Source organism: Arabidopsis lyrata (assembly GCF_000004255.2).
Source record: "Arabidopsis lyrata subsp. lyrata unplaced genomic scaffold ARALYscaffold_3, whole genome shotgun sequence".
NCBI classification, from domain to species: Eukaryota; Viridiplantae; Streptophyta; class Magnoliopsida; order Brassicales; family Brassicaceae; genus Arabidopsis; species Arabidopsis lyrata.
The window spans coordinates 7,299,652-7,325,455 of NW_003302553.1; the positions used below are offsets into that span (position 1 = coordinate 7,299,652).

At 33.9% G+C, this 25,804-nt stretch overlaps 9 protein-coding genes across 9 annotated transcripts; 4 read left to right on the top strand and 5 right to left on the bottom strand.

Moving 5' to 3' along the window:
- Positions 1–2,313: 2,313 nt before the first annotated feature.
- On the bottom strand, positions 2,314–3,128 carry LOC9319112 (cell wall / vacuolar inhibitor of fructosidase 1). The gene has a single exon (XM_002885141.2). The coding sequence runs from the start codon at positions 2,963–2,965 to the stop codon at positions 2,417–2,419; it is 549 nt and encodes a 182-aa protein (XP_002885187.1). The 5' UTR covers positions 2,966–3,128; the 3' UTR covers positions 2,314–2,416.
- A 417-nt stretch (positions 3,129–3,545) lies between these two features.
- LOC9321254 (cell wall / vacuolar inhibitor of fructosidase 1) lies at positions 3,546–4,950 on the bottom strand. Its single transcript, XM_021033573.1, is given in 3 exon segments — positions 3,546–4,205; positions 4,641–4,722; positions 4,724–4,950. Coding segments are annotated over 3 exon segments (483 nt in total). The 5' UTR covers positions 4,822–4,950; the 3' UTR covers positions 3,546–3,902.
- Positions 4,951–5,456: 506 nt separating this feature from the next.
- Positions 5,457–6,426, top strand: LOC9321255 (cell wall / vacuolar inhibitor of fructosidase 2; the record flags this gene model as incomplete). The annotated part of the gene is given in 3 exon segments (XM_021033589.1): positions 5,457–5,646; positions 5,867–6,073; positions 6,076–6,426. Coding segments are annotated over 3 exon segments (537 nt in total), but the record flags the coding sequence as incomplete, so codon positions are not given.
- Positions 6,427–6,778: 352 nt separating this feature from the next.
- LOC9319113 (pectinesterase inhibitor) lies at positions 6,779–8,178 on the top strand. The gene is made up of 2 exons (XM_002883001.2): positions 6,779–7,227; positions 7,444–8,178. The coding sequence occupies exons 1-2, from the start codon at positions 7,038–7,040 to the stop codon at positions 7,779–7,781; spliced, it is 528 nt and encodes a 175-aa protein (XP_002883047.1). The 5' UTR covers positions 6,779–7,037; the 3' UTR covers positions 7,782–8,178.
- Positions 8,179–8,614: 436 nt separating this feature from the next.
- LOC9319114 (defensin-like protein 46) lies at positions 8,615–9,266 on the top strand. The gene is made up of 2 exons (XM_002883002.2): positions 8,615–8,748; positions 8,990–9,266. Exons 1-2 carry the CDS (start codon positions 8,664–8,666, stop codon positions 9,145–9,147), a joined length of 243 nt encoding a protein of 80 aa, XP_002883048.1. The 5' UTR covers positions 8,615–8,663; the 3' UTR covers positions 9,148–9,266.
- A 726-nt stretch (positions 9,267–9,992) lies between these two features.
- Positions 9,993–11,194, top strand: LOC9319115 (trigger factor). Its single transcript, XM_021033574.1, has 2 exons — positions 9,993–10,351; positions 10,736–11,194. The coding sequence occupies exons 1-2, from the start codon at positions 10,130–10,132 to the stop codon at positions 10,994–10,996; spliced, it is 483 nt and encodes a 160-aa protein (XP_020889233.1). The 5' UTR covers positions 9,993–10,129; the 3' UTR covers positions 10,997–11,194.
- On the bottom strand, positions 11,172–13,058 carry LOC9319116 (glutamic acid-rich protein). Its single transcript, XM_002885143.2, has 5 exons — positions 12,747–13,058; positions 12,520–12,574; positions 12,377–12,433; positions 11,968–12,045; positions 11,172–11,836 (listed from the first exon to the last, which is right to left on the bottom strand). The coding sequence occupies exons 1-5, from the start codon at positions 12,990–12,992 to the stop codon at positions 11,331–11,333; spliced, it is 942 nt and encodes a 313-aa protein (XP_002885189.1). The 5' UTR covers positions 12,993–13,058; the 3' UTR covers positions 11,172–11,330.
- Positions 13,059–13,420: 362 nt separating this feature from the next.
- On the bottom strand, positions 13,421–14,407 carry LOC9321256 (putative F-box/kelch-repeat protein At1g62270). Its single transcript, XM_002885144.2, has one exon. The coding sequence runs from the start codon at positions 14,405–14,407 to the stop codon at positions 13,421–13,423; it is 987 nt and encodes a 328-aa protein (XP_002885190.1).
- Positions 14,408–14,837: 430 nt separating this feature from the next.
- Positions 14,838–18,972, bottom strand: LOC9321257 (serine carboxypeptidase-like 33). Its single transcript, XM_002885145.2, has 9 exons — positions 18,655–18,972; positions 18,480–18,587; positions 18,242–18,337; positions 18,038–18,130; positions 17,676–17,764; positions 16,913–17,337; positions 16,710–16,805; positions 15,403–15,508; positions 14,838–15,301 (listed from the first exon to the last, which is right to left on the bottom strand). Exons 1-9 carry the CDS (start codon positions 18,926–18,928, stop codon positions 15,152–15,154), a joined length of 1,437 nt encoding a protein of 478 aa, XP_002885191.1. The 5' UTR covers positions 18,929–18,972; the 3' UTR covers positions 14,838–15,151.
- Positions 18,973–25,804: the final 6,832 nt, after the last annotated feature.

The following is a 25,804-nucleotide window of genomic DNA, read 5'->3' on the forward strand; positions in this document are numbered from 1 at the left end:
CCGAATTGAGCTTGTGATTCTAATTTACCTGAACTTTAGATTATAACTTCTTCACCCAATTACAACTTCTTCTTCTTCACCTATTTTATCGAGAATCATCTCGTTTGTGAATGAATTTTAAATTTATAAAGGATGTGGCAATCCTTAACTCTTGAGCTAGCTTTTGGGTTAAGTTAGGCCACATTCCTAATATGGTATCAGAGCCCAAGGTTGGCCCAACAAGCAAATTTCTACACAAATGGTTTCCCACCTATGTGGCCCATATAAATGGCATGTCTTGTTGTATTTCTGAGATGTTGGGCTTGGGCTGTTTCCCGTTGGACCGTTTCCCACCCACATCTCGAGGAGGCCTATTAGAAAGTCCCACATTGCTTGGGATTAAGATCTTTGGGTAGTATATAAAGAATGTGGCAATCCTTAACTCTTGAGCTAGCTTTTGGGTTAAGTTAGACCACATTCCTAATATGGTATCAGAGCCCAAGGTTAGCCCAACAAGCAAATTCCCACACAAATGGTTTCCCACCTATGTGGCCAATATAAGTGGCATGTCTTATTGTATTTCCGAGATGTTGGGCTTGGGCTGTTTCCCGTTGGACCGTTTCCCACCCACATCTCGAGGAGACCTATTAGAAAGTCTCACATTGCTTGGGATTAAGATCTTTGGGTAGTATATAAAGGATGTGGCAATCCTTAACTCTTGAGCTAGCTTTTGGGTTAAGTTAGGCCACGTTCCTAATAAAATTCAGACTTTCATTTTGTAGAGAATTTGCAAATCTAATTGAAACTAAAAATTAGAGTAGACAAATCTCCGATTCAATCGCAAACTAGAGGATCATACAATTAGAATAGACAAATCTCTGTTTCACTCGCAAATTACATGTTTATGTGTCTCGTCCTCTGCTCTGTCCTTGCTAAAATGAGCTCGGCACCGACGCCACAGTCGTGTTTCCAAGGAGGTGGGTTTTGCTTCTTTAAAGTTTCGAACTTTCGGTTTATTTCCTGTGTAGTTTGTGGGGACTCGAAGAAGTAGAGAAAGAGGCAGAGAGAAACGGGTGGAGATGTAAGCTAACGAGGAGCAGGACCATGGCCACATATTCCCAGAAGCTTCTCCTTGTTTCTAGAGAAGAATTTGCAAAGGTAAGAGTCGGTGGAATGGGTGAACAAGTGTTGGGAAAGAGGGAAGCTCTGGAAAGTGTATAGAGCTGGGATTGAGAATTGGTTTGTTGATTTGCTGGATTGAGAAAGCTCATAGGGATAGGATTAACACGACGACGACAACAAAATTTGGGGGTGGTGATAACCGGTTTTAATTTCGGTTTAATCCGGTTAAAAGAGAACCAACAGATTTTTTGAAATAAAAAATTAGTAATTAATTAAGAAAATAAGGGTAAAATTGGAATTAAAATTTTATTATGAAATCGTGAGTATGAAAACAACAATAATTATTTTTTTGAGTATTAATTCGCACGTTATAATTAGTATATGTATTTTTTTCCAACCGAAAAAAATTAGGTATTAAACTTCCAAATAAAAAATAGTTGAGGATTTTTTTAGCATTTTTCCCAAATATAAACACAAATTTATGGGTTAGAATAGTGGCAACTGGCAACGGATTAATATGGTAGCGGATTAGATTGTTCTTTATGAAGTCGGATAACAATCATCCGAAATCAATTTCTGTTTTCACTAAAATACGCATTGTTTTAGAGGAAAAAAAAAAAATACTAAAATTTATAAATGGTAAACATAAAAAATGGTTTTGATGGTTAGCTAGTAGTCATCTTCGTTTGCTACCACCAGTCAGTGTACCACCATTTAAGTCCTATGTGATATAATCACATAATCCAAATCAAACTGAAATTTTACCTGAAGATAGAAATACGTGGTTGTTTGTTACAACAAAATCTTTATATTTAAACTAAAACCATTCTAAACCAAATCTTGTATTAAGGAAAAAACATAGTTAACTACAATTTATGTTAATATAGAAAAAATTTTAGAATGAACATCAACAAATCATATAAGTTAGTTTAGTAGCTTGTACTAATATTATTATTGTCTAGTCATGTTGTATGTCTACGGTTGATAATATTCATTTGTGAATTGTACTCTATATTTTTTGCTAGACGTTAAAACGATAAAGTCATACAAAACTAGTTTTCATTATTCACAAAATTTGAATTTAGGCAGAAAAAGCTCGGACCAGAATCATCAATATATGCTCTGTTTTTTTAACGTTAATAAGTTATCATGATATACAAGTATATACTTATCATTTTGTAGTTGATAAGTTAATAATATATGATTCAATAGTAAAGTGGAACTCTTCCGAAATTTAGAATAGAAATTTCGTGTCAATAATTACAAATATATTATATATGTATATATAATTATTATTTTCAAGAAACAAAGATTCTTAAAGACTCATAAGAGACTTAAGCACAGAAATCGCCACGTCACAAAGATTCTTAACTAGCTTGTTTCTAGCCGTAACAGCCACCGAGCTTTCATCGTCGGCGCCGGTATTCGTGATCCCTTTCTGACAAGAATCAGTCTGCTTCTCGGCGTCTCCGAGTACATATATCGCAAATCCGAATTTGCCGCCCTGCATTGCCTCCATCGCCTGAGGAATATTAAACTTGACCACCGGCCGGTACAGCTCGGCGCACTGAGCCAGCGCGCGCTCTACCGCAGGATCGTGAGAATGTTTGATCAGCGATTGAATGTATCCTAAAGTATCGGTCATGTTTCCGAGAACAACGCTGGCCATAGCGACGGCTAAGGATTTTGGATCAGAAGGTGAAGGAGAGAGTGGACGGAGAGAGGCTTCACAGAGGTCGCAGAACGGCGTTGCTTGGCATATTTTGTCGATAAGGTCGTCGGAGGATTGGACTACCGACGGCAGTAGCAAGAGGAGAAAGAGGGAGAGAGACGGTAATGATGTGACTGTGGAGGATCTCTTCATGGTCGGAGATAGTAAAATTTGAGAAGAAATTTATATGTAATAAAACAAAGACGTGTCAGGTTGTGTTGTGAGTGCTACTGGTAGCTCTGTTTCTAGACTTATATAGTAGTTGCTATTTAAGTTTGTTATATGAAAAGCTTTCAAATTACTAACAATTATGTTATTTCTGTAAACCACCAAGACAAATATGCTTTTTACGTGTCGTCACATATGAATTTTGTTATATATCGATGCTAACTAGGTTAATGATTATTAGGTCTACGTGGTAATTATAATTCCACCCGTGAACGAAGCTTCGTGATCAACAAACTTTATTTTGGTTAAAAGTTTGATAGAAATGTCATACTATAACAATAAGCGCAGCTCTACGTATTTTAGACTCTATAAACTTGGATTTGAGTATTAATGTATATAGGTAGGTATGAGGTATATATTGATTGAATCATACTACCTAATTGTTTTGAATACATGGATCTGTGTTTGGTCTTTAGTTTTTGTTTGTTACACTTTATCCTTTTGGTTATATGTGGTTGTTGGCACAAGAAAGACGATGGTATGTGTGGTTTAGATTTGGCGTATGAGTACTTTAGTAGTCGGTCACATATACGACAAAACAATTACCATTATATATGACTATATGAGTCCACACTATACCCAACGTCGACCAAATAATTTCAAAATACCTTAATTTAATTAATATTGTGGGGGCTGTTTTCTCTCGTAAGTCGATATCTGGCTCGTGAATGTTTTGTATATCCCGTGATTCGGTTCTAGAAACTTCGTGCCGAATTTTTGCCCGTGTTTGACAACCGGTTCTTAAAGCTAGTCTCGGTTTAGGTAACGTTATACAACTTTCATTCACATCGATTTCATCCGGATTATATTGGTTACGAGCTTTATTATTAATTTAGAATATTCTAAATAAGATGTAAATTAATTAGAGCAAAATTCGGACGATGGCTCTGGTCACATCGCAAATCTTTTCCATTCTTTGAGTCAAACTGGTCAACGTAGATTGGCCTTTGGTAAACCCTCCTTCGCAAATGGAAGCTTCCACGCCGGCGTCGACAATAGCCCCTTCAGCGAACTTAGGGTTTCCTTTGACAGCTATAATGGCAGTGTGGACGTCAACGTCTACGATCGTTTTGTATCTCAAACTACACTCGTCTAATGGCTTTTTCAGCATAGGTTTCGTCTTGTACGCCTCATTGATCTGCCCGAGCGTTTCAGCCCCAAGCGCCTACATTCCCAACAAGAAAACAAAAAAACATTTACATTTAATTATAAACTGATAAAGTTTACCTTTTGGGACATATATATTATATCTCCTTTAACTTTAAGGGTGTGACTGATAGGTGTTTTTAGAAGAAAAGAAAAATGTATAAATTTTATTCTTCTAAATTCATCTGTGTTTTCACCAGTCAAAAAAAAAAAAAAAAAATTACTTTTCTACTGAAAAGTGAAAGTAAAGTAGAAGATTTTATCCCTCTACAAAATAGCTAAAGTAACGTTTTCTTCTGAAGTGCCATTTTCTTTTCTCTTCCTTTCTTCTTTAAAATTCTACTCATTTCTTCTATAGTTTTCACCAGTCAGACCCTAAATTTATCAAACCAACCCCGTGATCCCGGAAAAATTTGTCTTATTCATATTGAGATTATGGTAAGAGAGTGAAAACCTTGATTTTGTCGACGAGGATAAGAACGAGGCCGACGGTGTCGGCGGAAGAGCTACGTGGATCGGAGCGGAGGAGAGAGATAGAGAGTGTAGTCAGGTGTCTGCTTGCATGTCTTATCTACAATATTTCCCATCGCAACTCCCACCATCATAGCCATCATCATCATCTTTACCATAATCATCTTCTTCTCTTAAAATTATGAATTTATTAGTACTAATTGGAAATTTAAGATGTAAAATATGTATTACTAGGCATGTCTATTTATATGTGTTTGTAATTGCACTTATAATTATGCTATACATTTAACCTATTTAATGTGCATTCATTGACAAGTCAGCCTGTAATTATCTCCATAGTTTGAAGTTATTACCCCTAAATGCGGGGATGATCCCGCTGACTAAAGGATCAGTTACTCTGATTTGAATAACCATTAATTTGTTCCTAATTTGAAGTTAAGGGGGAGGGGAATAGTTTTATGAGAAAGACCACAAGATCAAATATAGGCTTTGTATGTGCTAAATGTGTAACAATAAACCTGTATCAAATTTGATAAGTTATATAGAGAAAATAGTCATATACTCATATGTTCTTTCTTAGATCTAGTCATATTTTTGTCTAGTCAAATACATTCAACTACAATAAGAAAGACAATAAAAGCTAGTATGAGCAAATGTTAATGGCCTATTCGTCAACGAAAAGGTTATATTGCCTTATAATGGTCTTTGACCAAAACAGGTTAATGGCTTTGTAATGATATGTTATATGTATCCATTAAAGTTTTCTTAATTATCTTCAATACACTCCCAATAATATCAAATAAAAATGATGAAATCATTCTATATTTTTGTCGTGTTTATTCAAATCCAAATAGCATTGTCTCAACCAATTCGGTCTACTACGGGATCTAATAAGCTCATACAAGTACTCTGCAAAAGTAATATTTATCCCAGCCTCTGCGACTCTACTCTCAATCTTGATCCTAGAAGCAAGAATTCAAATCTACGAGGTGAGATAAAAAATCTTTTTTTTTTTTTCTTCCATAAGAATAGTCTATCAACAATTTTACAATTACACTAAACAATTATTCGTGAAAAACGAAAAATGACGAAATTACTTAGCTATTTGGCATGTTTAACTCAAATTTGATTCATTATATACTACTCCCTCATAATAAAACTTATGTTAAAATAGTAAAATGTATTTGCTTAACTTTTCTTTCATGATAGGGCTTGCGCCGATCTCTATCGACGCGACTTCAAAAAAAGTCAACGAGTTGTTAAATTATCTCATTTTCGTCTCTAAGAACATCAAAGACCGTGAAGACTTAAAGAAGTATAAAACTTGCATTGATGAGTATGGCACGAGGGCTCGTAGGTTTTTACCGGCGGCGTTGGCTGATCTTAAAGCTGCGAAGTTTTCTCTAGCGAAGTCTGATTAAAAAGTGTTGTGTCGATACCTGATCATTGTGAGGCGCAATTCGCTGGAATTTCGCCGTTGACCGGACGTAACAAAGCCGTCCATGATATCGCTTATATGACTGCTGACATCATCAAATATCTTTTTGTCAATAATTAATAAATTTTTAGTCTTGTTCAAAGTACAATCGAGTAACGAATAAGAATAAGATATTTATTTCTATTTTTATCATCAGGAGTCTTTGATTAATCCGTACTCTAAAAGGAAAACTTTCTTACGTACTATTGTTATATAGGATACGTTTATTTATAACTTCTGCTTAACATTCAATTTGAATATCGAGTGAACGAGATATGTAGAATTTCTTTAATTGCGTTCGAAGATTTTTGCCAGGGCAATTTCTGATGTATTTCTAAAGTGCTTAGCAAGACCTTGAAATTAGTCTGGATTAAATATAGTTATCGATTAGCGATGATGGTATGGGTCATACACAAAGTCCTTTATCGATAGGTTTTAACTGTTTGGTATTAATAAAAAAAATATCTTAATTATTTTTATTTGAATATATAAGCATTAATAATTAAGTTGTTGCCAATTTGAATAAATTGGGTTTTGTGTGTTGTACATATTAGATATAGTTTGTGGAAATAGTCAAGAAAAAAAAAAGGTATATATCATAGTATATCGTGAAAAAGAAAGATATCATATGTTCTTTTCTTTTATTTTTGATAAAAAAGAAAGATATCATATGTCTTTCTAGTCAAACACATTCAGTTCATTACTCCCTAATTGATCCTTGACCAGAAGAGGTCAATGGATTCTGTCATTCTGATATTTATATTTATTTTGAAAATTAATTTTGCCCTAAATAGTTTTTCAGAAGTTTGGTCCTTGACTTATAAATTAAAAGCTATATAACCTTAAAACTAGAACGATCCACCAACAGTAGCTCTCAAAATTCTCCCAATATCAAATAACAAGATGAATAATTTCATGAACTTATTCGCTGTTTTTGTCATGTTTATCCAAATCCAAATAGCCTTGTCTCAAGCAATTCAGTCTCCTCCGGGATCTAACCTTGTTCAACAACTCTGCAAAAGAAACCGTTATCAAGCCCTATGCATCTCTACTCTCAATCTTGATCCTAGAAGCAAAACCTCAAATTTACAAGGTGATAAATCATTCTTTGCCTTTTTCTTTTCTCTAAAAACTGTCCACTAGCTAACAATCTAAAAGATTAACTTGATTAAAACAATGATGAAATGATTTTGCTATGTGGCTTGATTAACGTAAGTTTTGTCATTACCTACTATAATCCCTTCGTATACATTATATTGCAAAGTTATATAGCTAAAACATAATTTGTTTATTTTTAAATCCATGAAAGGGCTTGCGTCGATCTCTCTCGATGCTACGACAAAGAAATTCAACGTGACGTTAACATATCTTATCTCTGTCCTAAAGAATGTCACACGCCGTGAAGAATTTGAGACATACGGAACTTGCATCGAGGAGTACGGTGCGGCGGTTGATAGGTTTTTACCAGCGGTGGTGGCTGATCTAAAGGCGAAGAAATATTCTGAGGCTATGTCTGAAATGAAAGACGTTGTGGCGAAGCCAGGTTATTGTGAGGACCAGTTCGCCGGGCAATCTCCGTTGACCGCACGTAACAAAGCCGTCCATGATATCGCCGATATGACTGCTGGCATCATCAAAACGTTGTGAAATATCAACTAATTAAAAAAATTCAATGTTCAACGAGAAATGAATAAGATATTTTTACAAAAGGAATAAGATTTTTTATATATTTTTAGTTTCTATCTCTGATCTATCAAAGTCTTGACTCTTGATTTATAGAAACCACGATACGAATTCGGTGGTCTAAATCAGGAAACCTCCATAATTCCTTACCAAAATTTTATAGGAAAAAGATATACTACAATAAAAGAGCTTTTTTTCTTTCCCAAGCACAGTTATCGAGACCTCCTTCCCGACAATGCTTTCCGGCGTTGGTGGTGGTGAAATCGCCGGCGTCGGGATCTCTTCTATGCGATCTGCTTGTTCTGTTTTTAGTGTAATTTTTTGGCTTTCATCTTCTTTTCAGTTTTTTCAATTCTCGCGAACCAAAAATCTAATGATTTTACTTTTAATAAAAAAATGAAGTTAAAAGATTTTTAAAATAATATGTAAATTTCATTTTACTTTCTTTTTCGATATCAATTTTGAAATCAGATAAAATTTATATCCCAATATTGAATTATGAAATTAAATCTTGCATTTAACTTAACATATTGATTGATCATAATGATAATATATCCAACCAATTATAATGATAATATATCCAACCAATTGTCTTTGACTATATTCACAAGTGTCAGACACTTTTTTAAAATTCTAAGTTATTTACATATTCATAAATGTAAATATTTACATATTCATAAATGTAAATGATTTTTGCCAAAAAAAAAGCTTTAACAAACAAAAATGGATCATCAATTAATCAAAATAAAAAATATTGAAAACCAAAAGTTATATAAATAGAGCCAATCATTAAGATCTAAATAACAATATTTGAATATCTCATAAGAGTTCATAGAAAAAATTACTATGGGTTGTACGAAAACTTTGGTGACTTGTTTCCTTGTAATAATAGTTGCAACTTCGTTCTCTAACCACAAAGTTTTGGCTTCAGGTATATTTAGAATTTGATTTAGTTATTTTAAAAATTAGCAGTGATCATTTCAAATGCTATACCTAAATATGTAAAATTCTTAATGACAATGTTTATGTTTATATGTATATTTTTTTTTGGTAGGAATGTTTATATGTATATTAGACATGCCTTCAAAAGCTTCCTCGTTTTATTGAAATGTAATATAAAATTTACACATGTTTGTATCGATTATGATTAATATATATATGGACTTGTATAGATGCAGGGATCGAAGGTTTTCAAATTGACAACTGCAATACTAGGTGTTACGGGCGGGATGAATGTATGAACTACTGTATTAGAGCTGGATTTCCAAAAGGTGGACAGTGTGGGTCTCTTTGTATTCCATGTGGTTTCAAATGTTGTTGCCAAAAGTAATACAAACTTATATGCACACTCTCTCTCAAAATTTATGATTCTAGCGTTGCATTTATTTTCTCTAAGTTATTGGACTTAATTTGTATCTTGTTTTTACAAATAAATGCCATAAAATAAAATAAAAACCTATTTATTGCAATAAGCATTTTTTTCTTTCGAAATCTATATTATAAAACGTATTCTTAATCATACGTAAATAACATAATAATGATGGACTTCATCACAACTCTTTTTATAACCTTTCACTAGCAATAACTCAATATTATTATTTTATTATAATATATTTTGATTAGATGAAGATGAAGATGGAGAAATTTATTCAAAGTTATAATTTAGGATAGAAAATAAAAATCATCATTAAAAAAAAATATTATTGGTTGGTGAATTTAAATCAATAACTAGAAGCGGATTCACGCTATACTAGTTGACATATAGTGTTATTACATATATTTAATCATTGTTTGTAGTTTAAAAAGGAAAATACGTAATATAATGTAAAAATAAAACGTCTGAATTAAAATTTGAATTAGTCATTAGTTAATATTTAAAACAGTTTAATTTGTGTTGTATGTAACATATTGAAAATGTTGTTTTATTCATATAACTTCATGCAGTTCAGATGTAAAAAAAAAAAAAAACTTCATTTAGTTTTAATTTTGGATGAAATATAATTGTTTTTAGTATTTAAAATAGAAAGACACGGTGATTAGGCCTCACTTGTAGCCCAGACAACTAAGTTTAAGGCCCAAACGTGTTTCCGTGAACTAATACCTTTTTCATTTATATTAAAAAATTTCATCAAAACCACGTTATTCTCTAATATGAACCGTTGGATGTGATGCCATCTCATCAATCCTAGTATAGTTGAGATTGAACGGCTGAGATTGGATTACGAGGGTTTTACCGTTCTAAAGCTGGTTCGAAGCTTCAGCTGCTGCCTAAACTACACGAAAATCTCTGAAAATCTTTTTGTTTGAAGAAGATGACGCATGTTGAAGATGATAAGGCATTCAAGGAGGAACCTTTGGTTCAGGTTCTTAGCGACGACGACGGTGAAGTGAAGGAAACCAAAGACGGAGGTGAAGAAATTACCGGCGGCGACGGTGAAGGAGAGGCTAACGTAGAAGAGGAAGACGATGACGCTGATGATGATGACGATGACGATGATGATGATGATGATGACGACGAGGACGATGAAGAAGAGGTATGAATCTCTTTAAATTTGTTTATTATTTTTAAGTGAATTTGAGCTATAATCCTTAAGAGAAGATTATAGATCTAGGGTTTTATGCATCTCTTTAGCTCCAATTCCACTCTTAATCTTTGTATTAGCCTCAATTTTCACCAAAGAAAGATTAGATTCTGAAAAGCGGTGATTTTTTCTGGAAAATTTTCATGTTGAAGGCCAGAGTAGGGTTTATCCTTCTGTCTTTTTACCCGAATTAGGGGTTTTAGTCTTTCTTTTATTCCCTCCCTGAGTAAGTGGATACAAGCTTTGACCTCATTTTCTCTTTTAAAGTCAATGACTAATTGGGTGCTTATCATAGAACATGTTTGGTTTGCTCATTTTACATTCAAAAACGTGCAGGAGGAGGATCTTGGGACTGAGTACCTAGTGAGGCCGGTTGGTGAGGTTGAAGATGAGGATGATGCAAGTGATTTTGACCCTGAGGAGAACGGGGTGGATGAAGAAGACGGTGATGAAGATATTGAAGAAGACGACGTTGATGAGGACATCAGCTTGAGTGCTGGCAAATCTGAGCCTCTGTCCAAGAGGAAGAGGGTTGCTAAAGACCACAATGAGCAAGGAGATGTCACTGGTGATGACGTTAGGCCTTCTAAACGGTAGTTCTTCTAACTTCGAACTGACCTCAATCCAAGAAACAAGTCGGAACTAGATTCGAAAACAGTGTTTGAATCATTCGTTGGGTTGATGTAGTTTTTAATCTAATGGTAGTGTTTCTTAGAGCTTAATGGATTGTTGTTTCTTTATGTTCCTTGAGACAGCTTCAAACAAGTTTAAGTATCCAACGCTTTTCTTTTCAAAGGAAGAATTTAGTTTTTCATATTCTTGATTTTATACTTCTTACTTTCTTAGGATGCTATTATGAGTACAACAAACAACTTCATATGTGACCCTATTAACCAAAGCATGACCCAAAAAACAATAAGTACAGACAGCTCTAACCTCCTACGTTAACTGTTCTCCGGGTTTCTCTTCTGCCGTTAGTTGACTTGTCATGTCCTTCTTCTGGTTCACTAGCCCCATCTTCTTCTTCTGCTGCTCCTTCATCTCCATACAACACCATAACAACATTACCATCATCATCTACTTCATACTCTATATTATCACCATCTTCTTCATCTTCACCCTCACCCTCATCTACATCAAACTCTTCCTCTTCCTCTTCATCATCATCATAATATTCATCACCTGCCCGAACAGAGTGAAACTCAGGAGGTGGAGGACAGTCTTCGGTAATAGCCTCATCACGTTTCATCACGAGATGCCTAATCACCCTCTCATCACTATCTAACAATCCCTTGAATTCGTTCAAGTATTTTGCCTCTATCTCAAAGTTCATCAGTATATAGTGTGCATTCTCCGCCTTCTGTATTTTGTATGCCAGTCTACGCATTCCCCAGTCACTAAACCTCCAAACTTTCCCCTTCTTCTCCTTCAGGAAATCTGAATATCAACAAACTTAATTACATGAACTAAATAAACCGGTATAGGGTTGGATTTGGGTTTCTAATCGTCGGTCTTGCATGAAATCTAGTGAGCACAACAACAGAGAACAAAAAGGGAAAACGCTTCACCTTGTACTTTCTGGTTAATGCTTTCAACCTCCTCAGCATGTTTTTCATGAATCAAGTAAACCACCTCATAGTGCCTCACTGCACACACATAGTTTATACATCATTAAATAGAGTGATATGATATCAAATCGATTACATAATCCATGATTTTCTCACTATGTGGCTAAGTAAAGTATCAAGGTTGGATCATATTCTACGGTAATCCCCCACCGTCTAAAGAACACATTTTGCATATATCTAAATTCCTCTCATAAGTTAAAATTGACATGCCCTATATCTTACATTATCATCCTTCCTTCATGATAAGAAAGTTAAGATTTTACAATCATCATTTTTCAAATCATAATTTAGCAAGGATCTAGCTTCTCGATAAAACGTAATCAAAACGGTTAAAAGAAGATGAACTTACTCCTTTCTTCATTCAAGTCACTCTGAAGCTGAAGATCCAGAAACTCATATAGCTCCTCTGTGCAATTGAGAAGAACACAAACAATATAAACGACCTAAATCATTTTGACAACTAAAACTAACAAACAAATAATAATCACTCACTTTCTTCAGCATCAGCAAACTCGGGAAGCAAATCACCTTCTTCATCAATCTTCTTCTGCAAATCCAATCCACAAAAACAACCAAGTACACAACTTCAGCGCCAATTTTGAACCAGAAATGAAGGATAACAATAATCATTACTATATTTGTCCTCAAAGACATCAAATTCCATCAATTCTCAGATTTCTACAAATTGGAAGAATCGACGAAATCGAAATCAGCTATACCTCTTTGAGAAGAATGGATTCAGGGAAAGGACCAGTGGCTTCGTCAGGTCTAGCGGAAAAGCTATGATTGTCATCTTTCTTGCTTTTCTTCTTCTTCGCCGCCGCTACCAATGGAAGAGGTTTAGATCCTCTGCGGCCGAGACTAGGATTGAGACAAACGCGCGACGGGTTGATGAACGAATCTCGACCGTCGATTCTGGGTCTGAGAGACACCAGAGACGAAGACGCGTGCAGGAGTGACTCCATTGGAGAAAGCACGAGTGAAGTGAAGGAAGAAGAAGGGAAGGGTTTTAGCGGAAGAGCAAAGTCGTCATTTTGGGTTTTGGATAAGAAAACTTTTATTAAAATATCACTTTTGACCCCTATTGTTCTTTATAATTTCCTAAATCGCCCAGTACATTTTCATTTTATAAAGAAGCCCTTTTTCTGTATTCATAGGATCGGTTTCATACTTGACATGATAATTGGAATTGAATATGACGATAAAAAGGATTAAAAAACTGTCGGTAGAACATAAAGACTAATCAATCACATTCTCTTACAAGATTTGAACCAAACTTGGAACATAACTAAAGAGAAAAGCTTCTCCATCATAACTAATTGGTAGGTATGCAGGTTCCTCAAAAAGTTCAACTTTTCTCAACATATCCTCTCCAATAATGTAAACATTGGCTTTATTTATCATCTTCTCCCATGTATGTGTCACAACACACTGCCAGTTTGTTCTCCTCATCCACCATGAAACTCATCGAAAATGAAAACATATAATTACATTTCACTGTAAAGAACTTTCTCCACGAGACCTCGTCATTGTTTTCATCAATCTTACTGGTTAACCATATCTCCGTCTTTTCTTCATATTCACTCTGAAACAACACCGCAAGTTTCTCTTCTCTTACAGTAGATGGCACCACAGTATTGTATTGACAATCATCCTTAAACGGCAGACGCAAACGTCGAAATCTCTCTTTTGTGAAATCAAACTCTAGTAAAAAGTCGTCTACCAAGTCTTGGGTATCTGAAGCAACCCAATAAGTATTTCCCTTGTAAGACACGCCACGACCTTGAGCTGCCAAGTGCCAGTCATGAATGGCGTCATCAAGAACCCTCCATGAATCAGAGTTAAACTCATAGATCTCAAACTCACCAAAAACAGGCTTGTGACAAGAACCCGAAAATCTTAAAATCTTGTAGCTATTACAATTCTTCTTGTAACCGAGAGCAAACTTATCTGATGCTTTGTAAGCAGTTCTGAGTTCGATCCACTTGGTTTGCCCCATACACGGGTTATAAACCACGAGTCTTGCGCCATATTCCATGGGTTTCGCTCGGGTGGTGCACAACAATAATCCGTTGCAGTGAAAGGTTGTGTAGTTGTCATAGCCAAGTAGGCCAAGTTCACCCTTAACCTCCATAACCGGATCAATGTTGTTGTGAATTCCGCTGAGTTTGACACTCACTAAATAAACCTTATAAGTCTTCAACATGAGAACTAGAAACTCCTTTGGTGCTTTATCATAGTGCTTCTTGGTGAATCTATGATCATTGAATAATGTGTTCCACTGTTTGCAAGTAGATCGTAATCGTTTCAGAGATCTAGCCGGATCCTTAGAGAGTATCTCTTCTACCAAATCCTCTGAAGGATCGGACATCATCGTCATCTATCTTGTGGTGAGAGGAGCTGCAAATAGAAATTAGGGTCTAAAACTCTAATGGTTGCCCTCCTCGCATGTCTTATATATATAGACAAATATTAGAATTTCAATGTTTTTCCTTTTTAAAATGTCTTTCCTTTTTCTCTGTTGTTTCTGCTTTATAGTTTCCATAAAGCAAGACCAATGATATTAAAATCATATATATATATATATATTCAATAATCAATATAAGAGAACTGCGAGCAAAGAAGACAAACGATATCTTGAATGTTGTATATGAAATTAAGTGTTTTAAAAATATTGCGAGGTCTTGGACTAGTAAAAATTTGATATGAACTTTGTATATATGACTTAAGCTTTCATTTAGTCTTCTTCGTTTGGTCACTTGACACTTGGTTTATTTAAGAAAGGAAGAAATAAGATGCAAGAGAGAGGGTAAATACACAATGACTTGATTAGTCCATATCAATATATCATAATCAAATTTTCTGTATCCATGCTTTCCAACTATGTACAACATGTGGTTGTTGTTCTCCCTGCTTCTATATTACAACACACAACCACTTTCTTCTCTATTGATGAAGGCACTCACACAACGCGAAAACAACGAGGCTAACTGCGTAAATCATTATTATCGTAAATTTGTAACACGGTTGCGTATAAGGTAACAACTAACATGTAATTGGATTTATTATTTATGCATTTATTTTTTATACTCGGTAAAAAAGAGAGAGATCAAGATAGTGATATCTAGGGCCGTGACTGAAGTTCTTGGTCGTTAAGGAAGGACCGGAAAAGCGCGAGAGCTTCTTCAGGTTTATTGAGAGGAACCAAGTGTCCAGCTCCTCTCACCGTTACGAATGTTAACCCTCCTTCGTACTCCGTTATCCTCCCTCCCACCTTCTCATTATACATTTCGACCACATAGTAAAATTTAACCGTAATAATACAAACTTATTTGGCTAAAATATCACATTTCTAATTTTATAATAAACCCTAACCTGATGATTGTGGAACCAAGAACGCCATTCGGATTTGACGGAAAGCCCAAGAGCTTCAACACAATACCGACTTCCGATAACTGGGACTCTCCCGTCGGCATCTCCACTATTAGACAATAATAAGTATTTAATAATTCATCCAATTATTTCAAGCTTTCCAAAGAAAAAGGAAAAATCAGATATTGTCATTACTACCAAGTAATTATATATATAAAATATTTAGCATGGTTTAATTTCCGGATTTCTAAACCGTCCAATTAATTGGAAACTATGAAATCATACCTGTCAAAATACAAAAATAATGTAAAAATAATTGTCAAAATACAATTAATTGGAAACTATGAAATCATACCTGTCAAAATACAAAAATAATGTCACAATAAATCATTTGAGAAAACAGATCATTTGAGAAAACAGTTTTGTGTGATTAGGTTCGATTTGCTAGACTAATAGAAAATAGTCACTTATAACAAATTCTTGCTGAAACATAATAAAGGCACGAGATTCTTGAATGAACGAAATATTTCACATAAACATACATATTTTATGTGATACTTATTAAATACCACTTTTATTTTATTTTCAAAAAATATCAAAACTCATTGACAAATTTTTTGAACCACACAAAATAGTATCACAAAATATTTTCACAGTTGTTCTGCTGTGACAGCTCATTCACAGCTCAAGCCTATCTTTTTTTTTTTTTTGCATTTAAAAATTTGTTCTTCCAAAAATTTATAATTATCAATTTCACCTATTCCCATATAATCACTCTGTTCTAATGTAAATAATTAGGTGTGGACAATCTGATTTACTTGTTTTTGTGGTGTTTTGGTATTTTGAAAACTGAAACTTATATAAAATCATTTGTAATTCCGTTTGGTTTTGTTTGGTTTAACATATACAAGTTTCAGTTCGCTTATGATTTCGTTTTTTTGTTTAAATTAAAATTTATATATTTAGTGTTGTAATTATTTTTAATTATTATGTAAGATTTTAAAATATTCATTATTTAAACTACCAAATTTTTTTTGGTAGAGAATATTAAAATATTTTTGTTTAAATTAGTGATTGATGGTCAATTGATGGTCAATGAACTTTTCACAGTTGTTCTGCTGTGAACTCCCAAAACAGATGATTTTCTCAAATGATCTGTTTTCATTTATAAAAAGAATAAATCAACTGTTAAAAGTTCATTGACCATCAATCACGAAACTGATATTTTTTTTGGAGGTATGCTTCTTTGGTACATTCTATATAACTGAAAGAAAAAGAACACCAATTATAGAGATAGAAGTGTAGAGTACCTATAAACCCATATCTTGAGGCCAGCTTTGATGAGCTTACTATATGTAGGCAACATTGAGGAGACTGTAAAATGGTACGTTTGCAATATCGAATCACTGTTAACCACAATAAAAGAAAAATACATATTAATAAAATTTAACATTCCAACCTTTTTTAGTTTACACAAGTAGGAAAATTCATATCAATTCTACATAAAACTTACTTGCAAACTTTCCATCTTGCTACATTTCGTGTAGTGGCATGAAGAGACGATCGAACATCGACCCTATTGAAATATTCTTCAGCGTAATTAGAGTAACAAGGATCGTATCCTTCAAACCATCTCACTCTCTTGAACCAGTCTTTGACCGCCGGAGACTTATGATTGACTCCGGAATCTAAGTAGGAAGCTCCTGATGAGCTATTAGCTATGCACTTGGGAGCATATATGTTATAAATATCAATCTCTTTGTATTTTGTGAACACTGTGTTCATGGCAACGTTGCAGGGCTCTGACCAATTCGAAGACTTGAAGTCGCAGTTACGTTTTGCGGAGTCGTAGAGATCATCAGAGATCACTGCATGGCTCCATGCGTATTCTAGAATCCCTTTGTTATCGTATTCATCATCCGTCAACGGATTTCCCACCTACATTGACACATTTTATTATAGTGAAAAAAAAATCATAATTGAATTTTAAAAAATCTTTTCAAATAGAGAAAAAAAACATTGAAATTGTGTTGTTATTTTCTCTTCTTCATTTTTTTTTCATGCTCTCGTTATACAACGGATCAACAATCGGATCTAACGTTAAATTGTGTTGATTAGAAGTTTGCTTTCAAGGAAGAAGAAATCAGTCGCATTAATTGGATTACATTTACACTTTCATTGTTCACGTAGTTAACAGTCCACTCGCAAATATATGATTACGTAGCAATCAACAAATGTTTATTATATACGATGACTAATAATAGTATAATACGTACGATGAAGCCTTTGAGATTAATGAAGGAGTCCTTTGGCTTAACTTTGTTCCGATCGTATATAAGCTCGGCTAGCTGAGGTGCGTAGTGACCTGTAATTGTAATGTGTTAAGTGTGAACCCAACCAACCTTTATCAAATACAAAAAAAGTGTGAACCCACTACCCATATATGGGTATATACCATATCGTATTTTACAATTTCCTAAATCTTATATAAGCATAAAAGATCCATTTTATTTCCATGCATCAGTTTTTGTACTTGTTCATTACAATATCTTTTTTTTCTTAGTAATTTGATAATCAAAATCCAGATATTACAACAATATCAGAATGAAAAAAATACAGAGTAATTAATTAAGCTCACCGGCATAGCTTTCACCAGCTATGAAGAAATCACGAGACTTATATTGGGGATACCTTGCAAACCAAGCAACCATGAAGTTGTATGCATCTTCCGCTGTTACATTAAACATCTCAAATTAATTTTTTTACAATTAAGTTTAGATAGAGTATAACCTAAGTTGATCAAAATTTTGATGTGTTTACCACCTTGTGGATTTTTACTTACCAACGAAAGCGTCGTTGAGGTTGTCCAAATCAGAAGATGAGTTCGTGTACGAAAACCCTACTCCAACTGGTGATTCTAAAAACAATATATTCGCTTCTGCAAATTTGTTAACAAAAAATTTCATGAATTTAATACAAAATTAGCTTAAATATTAATTTGTTGTTAAGCCGCACGAATTTTATTATATCCGGCTAAAATTTTGTGAGTAGAACAAGATAAACGAAGTAAAAAAAAAAACCTTGGACCCAAGAATATTGATTGAAACTAAGGCTTGTCCCATTTTCAACAACACGAAAGGGTCCTAATTCAGATGCTGCTCCATATCCAATAGATGAACATCCAGGACCTGCGGCAGGATCGTTGATATAAATGTGTATAAAAAAGAGAGAACAATATATAATTAAGTAATCCACCTCCGTTGAGCCAGAGAACTAGAGGTCTTGTTGAAGGAGATTCAGACAAGGCTTCGAAGAACCAAAAGAAGAGTGATCGTGTATTTTCTTGATTCACGTTAATATATCCTGAGAAGTGAGAGATCTTAGGATTCAATGGTTGTTGAGGAAGATTCACTACTTTGTCTGAATTCTGAGCGTCAATGTGATAATCTTGATGAAGTAATGATAATAATATCAATAATGAGATGATTAGCAGAAAATTTTGTTTTTTCATCGGAAGAGTCAAATTCATCTCAGGTTTTTTTCGTTTGTCTTTGGTATTTGCCTTTGTCTAGCGATACGTAGTGTGTATATAAAGTAGTGGATGTATTGGGGATGTTGGTTGATTGTGGAAAGTAGAGTATGTGGCCACAAATATTAAGGATAAGTTTTTACAATTCTTATTTTGTTTGATATCAAGATTGTAATGGATGGAAGCTGAATGTGCACTTCTGAGTTGTGAACAATTCGTTTCATAACTTAATATAGTTTTAGTTTTGTGTGGTATTACAAGTATAACGGTCATTAACATCCAGGAAGAAATTTGCTTCTTCTTTTTTTTTTTTTTTTCTTGCTGTTTAGTTTGATTACAAACTAAAATTAATAATTGCCAAGTTCAACCATAATTTAAACATTATTGAAATTAAAAATTGATTCTTACAACTTAGTCCTTATTTGAAATCGATTTCCCTAGAAGTTTGAGATGGCCATGTTATGTGCCAAGTGTTCGACTCCACTATTGATCATGTGATTTGCCTTACTCACTAACTAAGAAGCAAAGTCAATAATGAGATTCCCCATTTACAACTAACTTCCTAAGGCTTAGCCTCTTGTTCATAATGCATTTGATGGGGACATTTTCATATTTTGTTGTGTAATATAGTAATAGAAACTAAAAAGTATATTCATCCTGAAATAAGTCATCAGTGTCAAGAATTTGTGATATACAGAATGACATGTTAATTCGGTCCGGTAATAAGAATCGAAGCATCAAGCAAATATTAAATGGGCCGAGAATAGGCCTCCGCGAATATGAACAGAAAGTTCAGATACCTAAATGGGCTAATGGGTCGGTCAACTACTCATAAATGTCTGCTTCCGTGTAATCCGAAAACTTTGTAAATTATACAAACTTTTCCAATGAAAGATGCAAAAACAAAAACAAAAAATACGTACCACTATCCCTAATTCAAATAATGCACATTCACAGCATTTCTTGGAAATTGCAATTAAAGTTTTTTTTTTTTTTTTTTTTTACTTTGTCTAATCCATAGCCAATCTTTATTACGCGGGGTAACGCGACTTAGTGGAGTCGAACTCCGATGAGGAAGGCAGAGTCAAATGGACTTAACCACTTGACTAAAGACACGTCCCCTTGCAATTTAAGCTTTTAAACATGTACATTCAGACTTTTTCACTAGCGGTGAAACTAATTTATTGTTAAGTTATTTATTTATTTTCGTCATTTATTGTTATATGATGGGACCAAAACTAAAACTATTAAAAATGTTGGGCATAAAACGAAAGATCTAAAACATAGTACGAAGAGAAGGGACAGAAGAGGGAACGGACGGATTTTGTCATATTGATACACGAAACAAAAAATCATTACTGTTATTCTTTAATAGTAACTTCATTTGTGAAATTAAGAGCCTTGTCCTAGTTTTGTAGTGTTTTTTAAAAAATTTATGGCAATTCGAAAAAAAAGAAAAAAGAGAAGGTTTAACTAAATACCACCAATGTGTGTGTCAAACTAATAATCATATTTGTACATTACACGAAACATTAAATAATTTTGGAACGCAGGGCAAGGCCCAAGGGATTCTTTTTGGCGTTATCAAATGATATAATAACGTGAATAGTTATAAGTATTGACACTTATTTAAAACATTATTTTGACCATTTTATGCCTTAGGAGACTGTGTGATTCTCCCGCACGCCCACAAAGTTTCTATTCCCCACAAATCTCAGACTTTTGATTACTTGATTTTAGAAATTCGTCAATAATAAGTTAATAACTACTAGTTTAAAAAAGATTCGATCTTCTCTAGCTTTACTTCATTTAAAAAAAACTGATAAGCTATTGAATAAGAACAAAGTCTCACTATTTTTTTTAAAAGGAAAGAAGAGAAAAAGAAGTTTCTTAAAAATGTTACAAGTTTTGATTCTAGGAAGATTATCAACTTGAAAAATATAAACTAAAACATGTAGTCATTTATGAAGCATATAAGTTATATATGAAGAATTAATAATAGTGTATGTAAACATGATATATTTTGAAATTTGAACTTTAATATTTTTTTCCCTAGAATTGAGGAATTCCATTTACCAAGATTCTCTTAATTTGCTCAAACTCAGTCTCTTCACCAATTAGTGGATAATTATGTTTGGCTAGGATGCCTAGACCAGCTGGTTAGAATTACTCCACGAAGTATAGAACAAAAGATGTTCATATAATTAACTTTTTAATTAGCAATCAACGAAATTTTTAAATAGAAGATCTACGAAAAATAGATTTAGCATGAGAAAACCTATATATAACTGTTGATAAAAAAAAAAAAAAAAAAGAAAGTAAAAACTTGAGATACAGTTTCGAGTTTTTTATTTGACCTGTTGACTTTGTTTTCACTTAAGGACCAAAGAAACTGCTAACTCAGGAAGAGGACCACACCTCCGGGCAGAACGGTCAGGTGTTCGGGCAGATTGGTCTATGTCATATCGCAACGATGACGTCATCAAATTCATATTTTACAACTCGTTTCGGGCAACGACAACGTCATGATCACTCCCAAAGCTCTAATTGGGCCCCGGCCCACGAAGGTTATCATCTTCCTTTTTTTTTTTTTTTTTTTTTTGCTTTTGCCTTAAAATCTCTCTTCATCATCCCACCGTTTCTCAAGACTCTCTCTCTACCTCTTTCTGTTTTCTATTTCTTTCTCTCAAATGGAAGAGAGAGAAGAGCTCCCATGGATGAAAAGATTGAGACGGAAGTTTCTCCAAGGTGATATGTCTTTTTACCTCCGGTGATATGTCTATTTGTGTGTGATATGTGTTATACAAAGAGTTAGGGTTTTGTAAGTTCGAAGTCAAAAAATTTTGTTTGTCAATAATGATGAAGAACACATAAATAAGAGATATTACTTAATTATATAATGCATATATATGCGTTGTCTTTCTCTGGTCTACGTATACACATAGACATTATTAATGTGTATACATGCATACCAACATATATTTGTATCCATACACTTTCGCTGCTTTTGATTTACGATGATATGGAAGTTCTTAGATATATCCATACGTTTGTATGCACAAGTCTTTACAACTATTTATGTGGATCACATATGTACATGATTATTGTTGTAAAGAGTAACAAGTTCTTTATTTTTGTGTGTGTTTCTGCAGGCAATAAGAAAAACATAACCCATGTGATGCATAGAGATTATTGGATCTGCTGTGCAGAGACATTGAGTTTTTCTTCGGAAATCCAGTTTCATTGATAAACTGGTGTTATCCTATCTGAGCTTTTAGTCGGCTTTTTTCTTCTAATTATTATGCTTTTATCTATATGATGCATTGCATTATAATTATTCTCTTTTTCTTGACCTTGTAAGGCCTTTTCTTGACCTTGTAAGACCCTATCTCGTTCTAAATGTTTCCGTATTTTCTCATTTTACAGAATCTATTCTATCTCTTCTCAATATAGAATAGATATCTATCTGTATCTCTAATTCGTTCGAGTCATCTTCTCCTACCTTGTCTATCCCTCCTGAGCTAATCTTTACATCTTTTGTTTGTCATTGATGTATGGTTGACATAAATTCAATAAAGAAGTTAACGTTTTTTCTTATTTGATTTTTGTTGTTGTTGGTTATATTATTGTAACAAAATTAAAGGAGGTAAGAAAGGTCTCGCTATCAAAGGAGACTGGCAAAAGGCAATGAATAAGGAAACGGGCAAAAAGAATTATGCCTTTACTCTCTCTTTTAAGGCTTTGGACAGGAATTTACTTTTGTTTTATGTGTTGTGTTTGTTTGGGTCTGACTGACCCCAAAGGGCAAAGCCAAATTAGAGAACTCTCTTATTAAATATTCCCTCAGAATCATTTATTGCCTCTATCTTTCTCTCTCTCTTTCTCACACTCGTGACTGTTTCTCACCGTATGAATGTGCTAGTAATAGTTTTTACCAATTTTCAACTTTTACAAATAGCATTTGTTTCTGTTTAAAACAGCTGACGGATGGGTAATTAGGCGAGGAACTTAGGTTTATGTTCATAGATGACCAAGAAATAAAAACAATTGTTTGTAGACACGAGTATATATATATATTTCTACGCATGACACTGTTTAAATTTAAGGTTCGATAGATGTTTAATTTTAATGTCTTCTATTTATCGGTAAACCTATTTTTAGATTATGCTACAACTATTTTCATTCCTATTAACTCAAGTATAATGCATTTTATCACTGTTAGTTTTATCAATATAACTTAATTAAAATAACACGATAACTTAATTGTTAGTGCAAACCGCATGCACTACAAGTCTACAAGTCGATATAACACACTGTCTATGGTCGAAGAATCAGTAGGCCATATTTTCCAAATAAAAACCTTTTCCAGGTGTGATCGATGAATTGGTTCTGAGTATTAAATTTTTGACGAAAACAAAACCATGCATAATTATTAGTTTGATCTTTAGAAGAGTCAGATAGAGAAAAAGGGTAAGTTTTACTTGGAAGAGAGGAAAAGCTGAGCCACCCTTTTGTGTTGTATACGAGAATAAATATTGCTTTTTTTTTTTTTTTCTCTTATCTTTGTGCCATTCCTCTTTTTTCTTTTGTCCCATTTCGCCATTCCTCATAAATACATATCATGTGAGGACTTATGATCAGTCTCATATATCATAATTGTACATTTATACCTCATTTTCAAGTAACAAAATGTTCAATTGATTAAATCTGTTGATAGCTTTCATTTCAAATCAACTAGTCTGTATAACGTATTGATTTATAGGCGATTTGAGGTATCAGTTAAAATCTGCAGTGCGATATTTATGGAGGAATCTTACTAGATTGACCCAAATAATGACTTTAATTACTAGAATGTCTCATAAAATATGGGGGTTAGACTGGTTATTTTTATGACGATAATACCCTTGCTTTCTTTGTTAGGAAAAAAAAAAAAGTCAAATTTACCCCTAAAATTTTTCGAAAAACGTCAGAAAAAATTTAGGAAATTTTTTTGGTTTTTGAAAAGTCTGCTGGGTTCGTTATGACAGATTTATTTTAAATGGCAGACTTATTTATCAACGACAGATTTTTTGTGACAGATTTTTTATCTCTCACAGACTTAATTTAACAGGTTGTGGCAGACTTAAGTTAACACCACAGACTTTCATCACTTTGACAGATTTATTAAAATTAGTGGCAGATTTATGTTCCTAGTGGCCTCAGATTTTAAATTTTCATAAAAATATCTGTCATCAAGTGACAGATTTGTTTTTGGAAAAATAATTACCTCTAATTACTAGAATGACTAGTAGTGATAACAGATTTTTTTTATGTTATGACAGTTTTTTTTTTTAAACAAAAAAAACTGTCAAGTGATAGCAGATTTGTCATTAAAAAAAAAATGGCTAGATTGACTTACAATCGCAAATGAAATATTTCTGTGATGACAGATTTTATTTACATTATGACAGATTTAGGATTAGTTCAAAGAAAACTGTCACATTACGACAGATTTAGTGATGAAAAAAGAAATTGCTGGAATGACTTCGTATAGTGATGACAGATATGTTTTATGCAATGACAAATTTTAATTTTTATTCATGTTATGACAGATTTTTTATACATATTTGATGACAGACTTTTCATGATGGACTACATGACAGACTTTTTAAACACGACAGACTTTTTTGTTTTGAATTTCCATAACTGAAAAATAATAAATGACGAGATAATCTAACTTACCTTATTTTCCTAGGGTTTTGGGCTATCCTAACCGTTTCTCTACCTCTTGGACGACAGCCAACAAAAGTTCATACAAATAAACCGTTTCTCTATCTCGTTTCTCTATCTATCGTTTCTCTAGGGTTTTTGAAATTCACCATGATGTCTCAAAAGAAAGGGTTGGAGATGGATCCGGTGATTCTCATATGTGGCAAATGGATTTTCGAGAATAACACATGGTCGTTCATCATTGATACAAATAGAAGATGTCGAGTTCTGGAAGCTAATAGGGAAACCAGTTACTCTCAATGCATTCGAATGGTAATGGAGGATTACGGAATCGAGAATAGAGGCTGTGATGTTGTGTTGAGTTACAAGATTTCGAAGATGTTGTCTCAGAATTTACCGGATGATACACCACACGTTTTTATTACTAATTCAAGACAGTTTCACTCTTTTTTGGGGCAATTGAAGAGCGATACAATTCGACTTTGTGTTGAAGTGAAGAAGAAAGTTACAATTGAAGCTAATCAACCCAACACCGATGGCATCGTTGATAGTACCTTGCAGAGAAAACGAACAAGAATTGCCAACGAGTTGGTTAAGGAAGTTACAGATTTGATTAATGAAGCTGTTGGTGATGACGGCGATGACGATGAAGAAACGAGATTTGATTACTGTGACGACTCTGACGGAACAGATTCTGATGATGAGAATTATAGCTTGTATGGGATTCCACCAGTTGTAGAAGAAAAACAAATACTGCCGTTGAAGAAAAAGAGTTCAGGTATCTATATTGAAGAACAAAAAGATGATGATTATTATGCAAAGTTTCAATTGCCTTCTGTGGATTTGGCTGTTGGACAGTGTTACGAATCAAAAGAACACTTGGAAACACGACTGAAGATACTAACCGTAGTACAGAGATTCGATTTCTACGTAGACAAATCGACACCTTTTCTTTTGATTGTCAAGTGCTGGATAAAAGGGTGTACGTGGAGGGTACGATCTACGACACAAAGAGACTACCCAAAGTTTCATATTCGTGTTTTTATTTCTGCACACTCATGTTCAGTAACAGAGCGTTCTGCACGTGCCCGTCAAGCAACTCATGATATTCTTGGAGTATTATACAAGGATTTTGTTGGTGGAATTGGCCCCTAAAGTATTGCCAAT

Excerpts from the sequence above, each read along its gene's own strand:
- LOC9319112 (XM_002885141.2), bottom strand. The coding sequence starts at position 2,965 with ATGAAGAGATCCTCCACAGTCACATCATTACCGTCTCTCTCCCTCTTT.
- LOC9319115 (XM_021033574.1), top strand. The coding sequence starts at position 10,130 with ATGACGCATGTTGAAGATGATAAGGCATTCAAGGAGGAACCTTTGGTT. Across the intron at positions 10,352-10,735 it reads ACGAGGACGATGAAGAAGAG|GAGGAGGATCTTGGGACTGA; the intron begins GTATGAATCTCT and ends AAAAACGTGCAG.
- LOC9321257 (XM_002885145.2), bottom strand. The coding sequence starts at position 18,928 with ATGAATTTGACTCTTCCGATGAAAAAACAAAATTTTCTGCTAATCATC. Across the intron at positions 18,588-18,654 it reads AGTTCTCTGGCTCAACGGAG|GTCCTGGATGTTCATCTATT; the intron begins GTGGATTACTTA and ends ATCCTGCCGCAG. Across the intron at positions 18,131-18,241 it reads CCTCAACGACGCTTTCGTTG|CGGAAGATGCATACAACTTC; the intron begins GTAAGTAAAAAT and ends TTAATGTAACAG.
- LOC9321256 (XM_002885144.2), bottom strand. The coding sequence starts at position 14,407 with ATGACGATGATGTCCGATCCTTCAGAGGATTTGGTAGAAGAGATACTC.
- LOC9319113 (XM_002883001.2), top strand. The coding sequence starts at position 7,038 with ATGAATAATTTCATGAACTTATTCGCTGTTTTTGTCATGTTTATCCAA. Across the intron at positions 7,228-7,443 it reads CAAAACCTCAAATTTACAAG|GGCTTGCGTCGATCTCTCTC; the intron begins GTGATAAATCAT and ends AATCCATGAAAG.
- LOC9319114 (XM_002883002.2), top strand. The coding sequence starts at position 8,664 with ATGGGTTGTACGAAAACTTTGGTGACTTGTTTCCTTGTAATAATAGTT. Across the intron at positions 8,749-8,989 it reads CCACAAAGTTTTGGCTTCAG|ATGCAGGGATCGAAGGTTTT; the intron begins GTATATTTAGAA and ends GGACTTGTATAG.
- LOC9319116 (XM_002885143.2), bottom strand. The coding sequence starts at position 12,992 with ATGGAGTCACTCCTGCACGCGTCTTCGTCTCTGGTGTCTCTCAGACCC. Across the intron at positions 12,575-12,746 it reads AATCCATTCTTCTCAAAGAG|AAGAAGATTGATGAAGAAGG; the intron begins GTATAGCTGATT and ends TTGGATTTGCAG. Across the intron at positions 12,046-12,376 it reads TGACTTGAATGAAGAAAGGA|TGAGGCACTATGAGGTGGTT; the intron begins GTAAGTTCATCT and ends ATGTGTGTGCAG.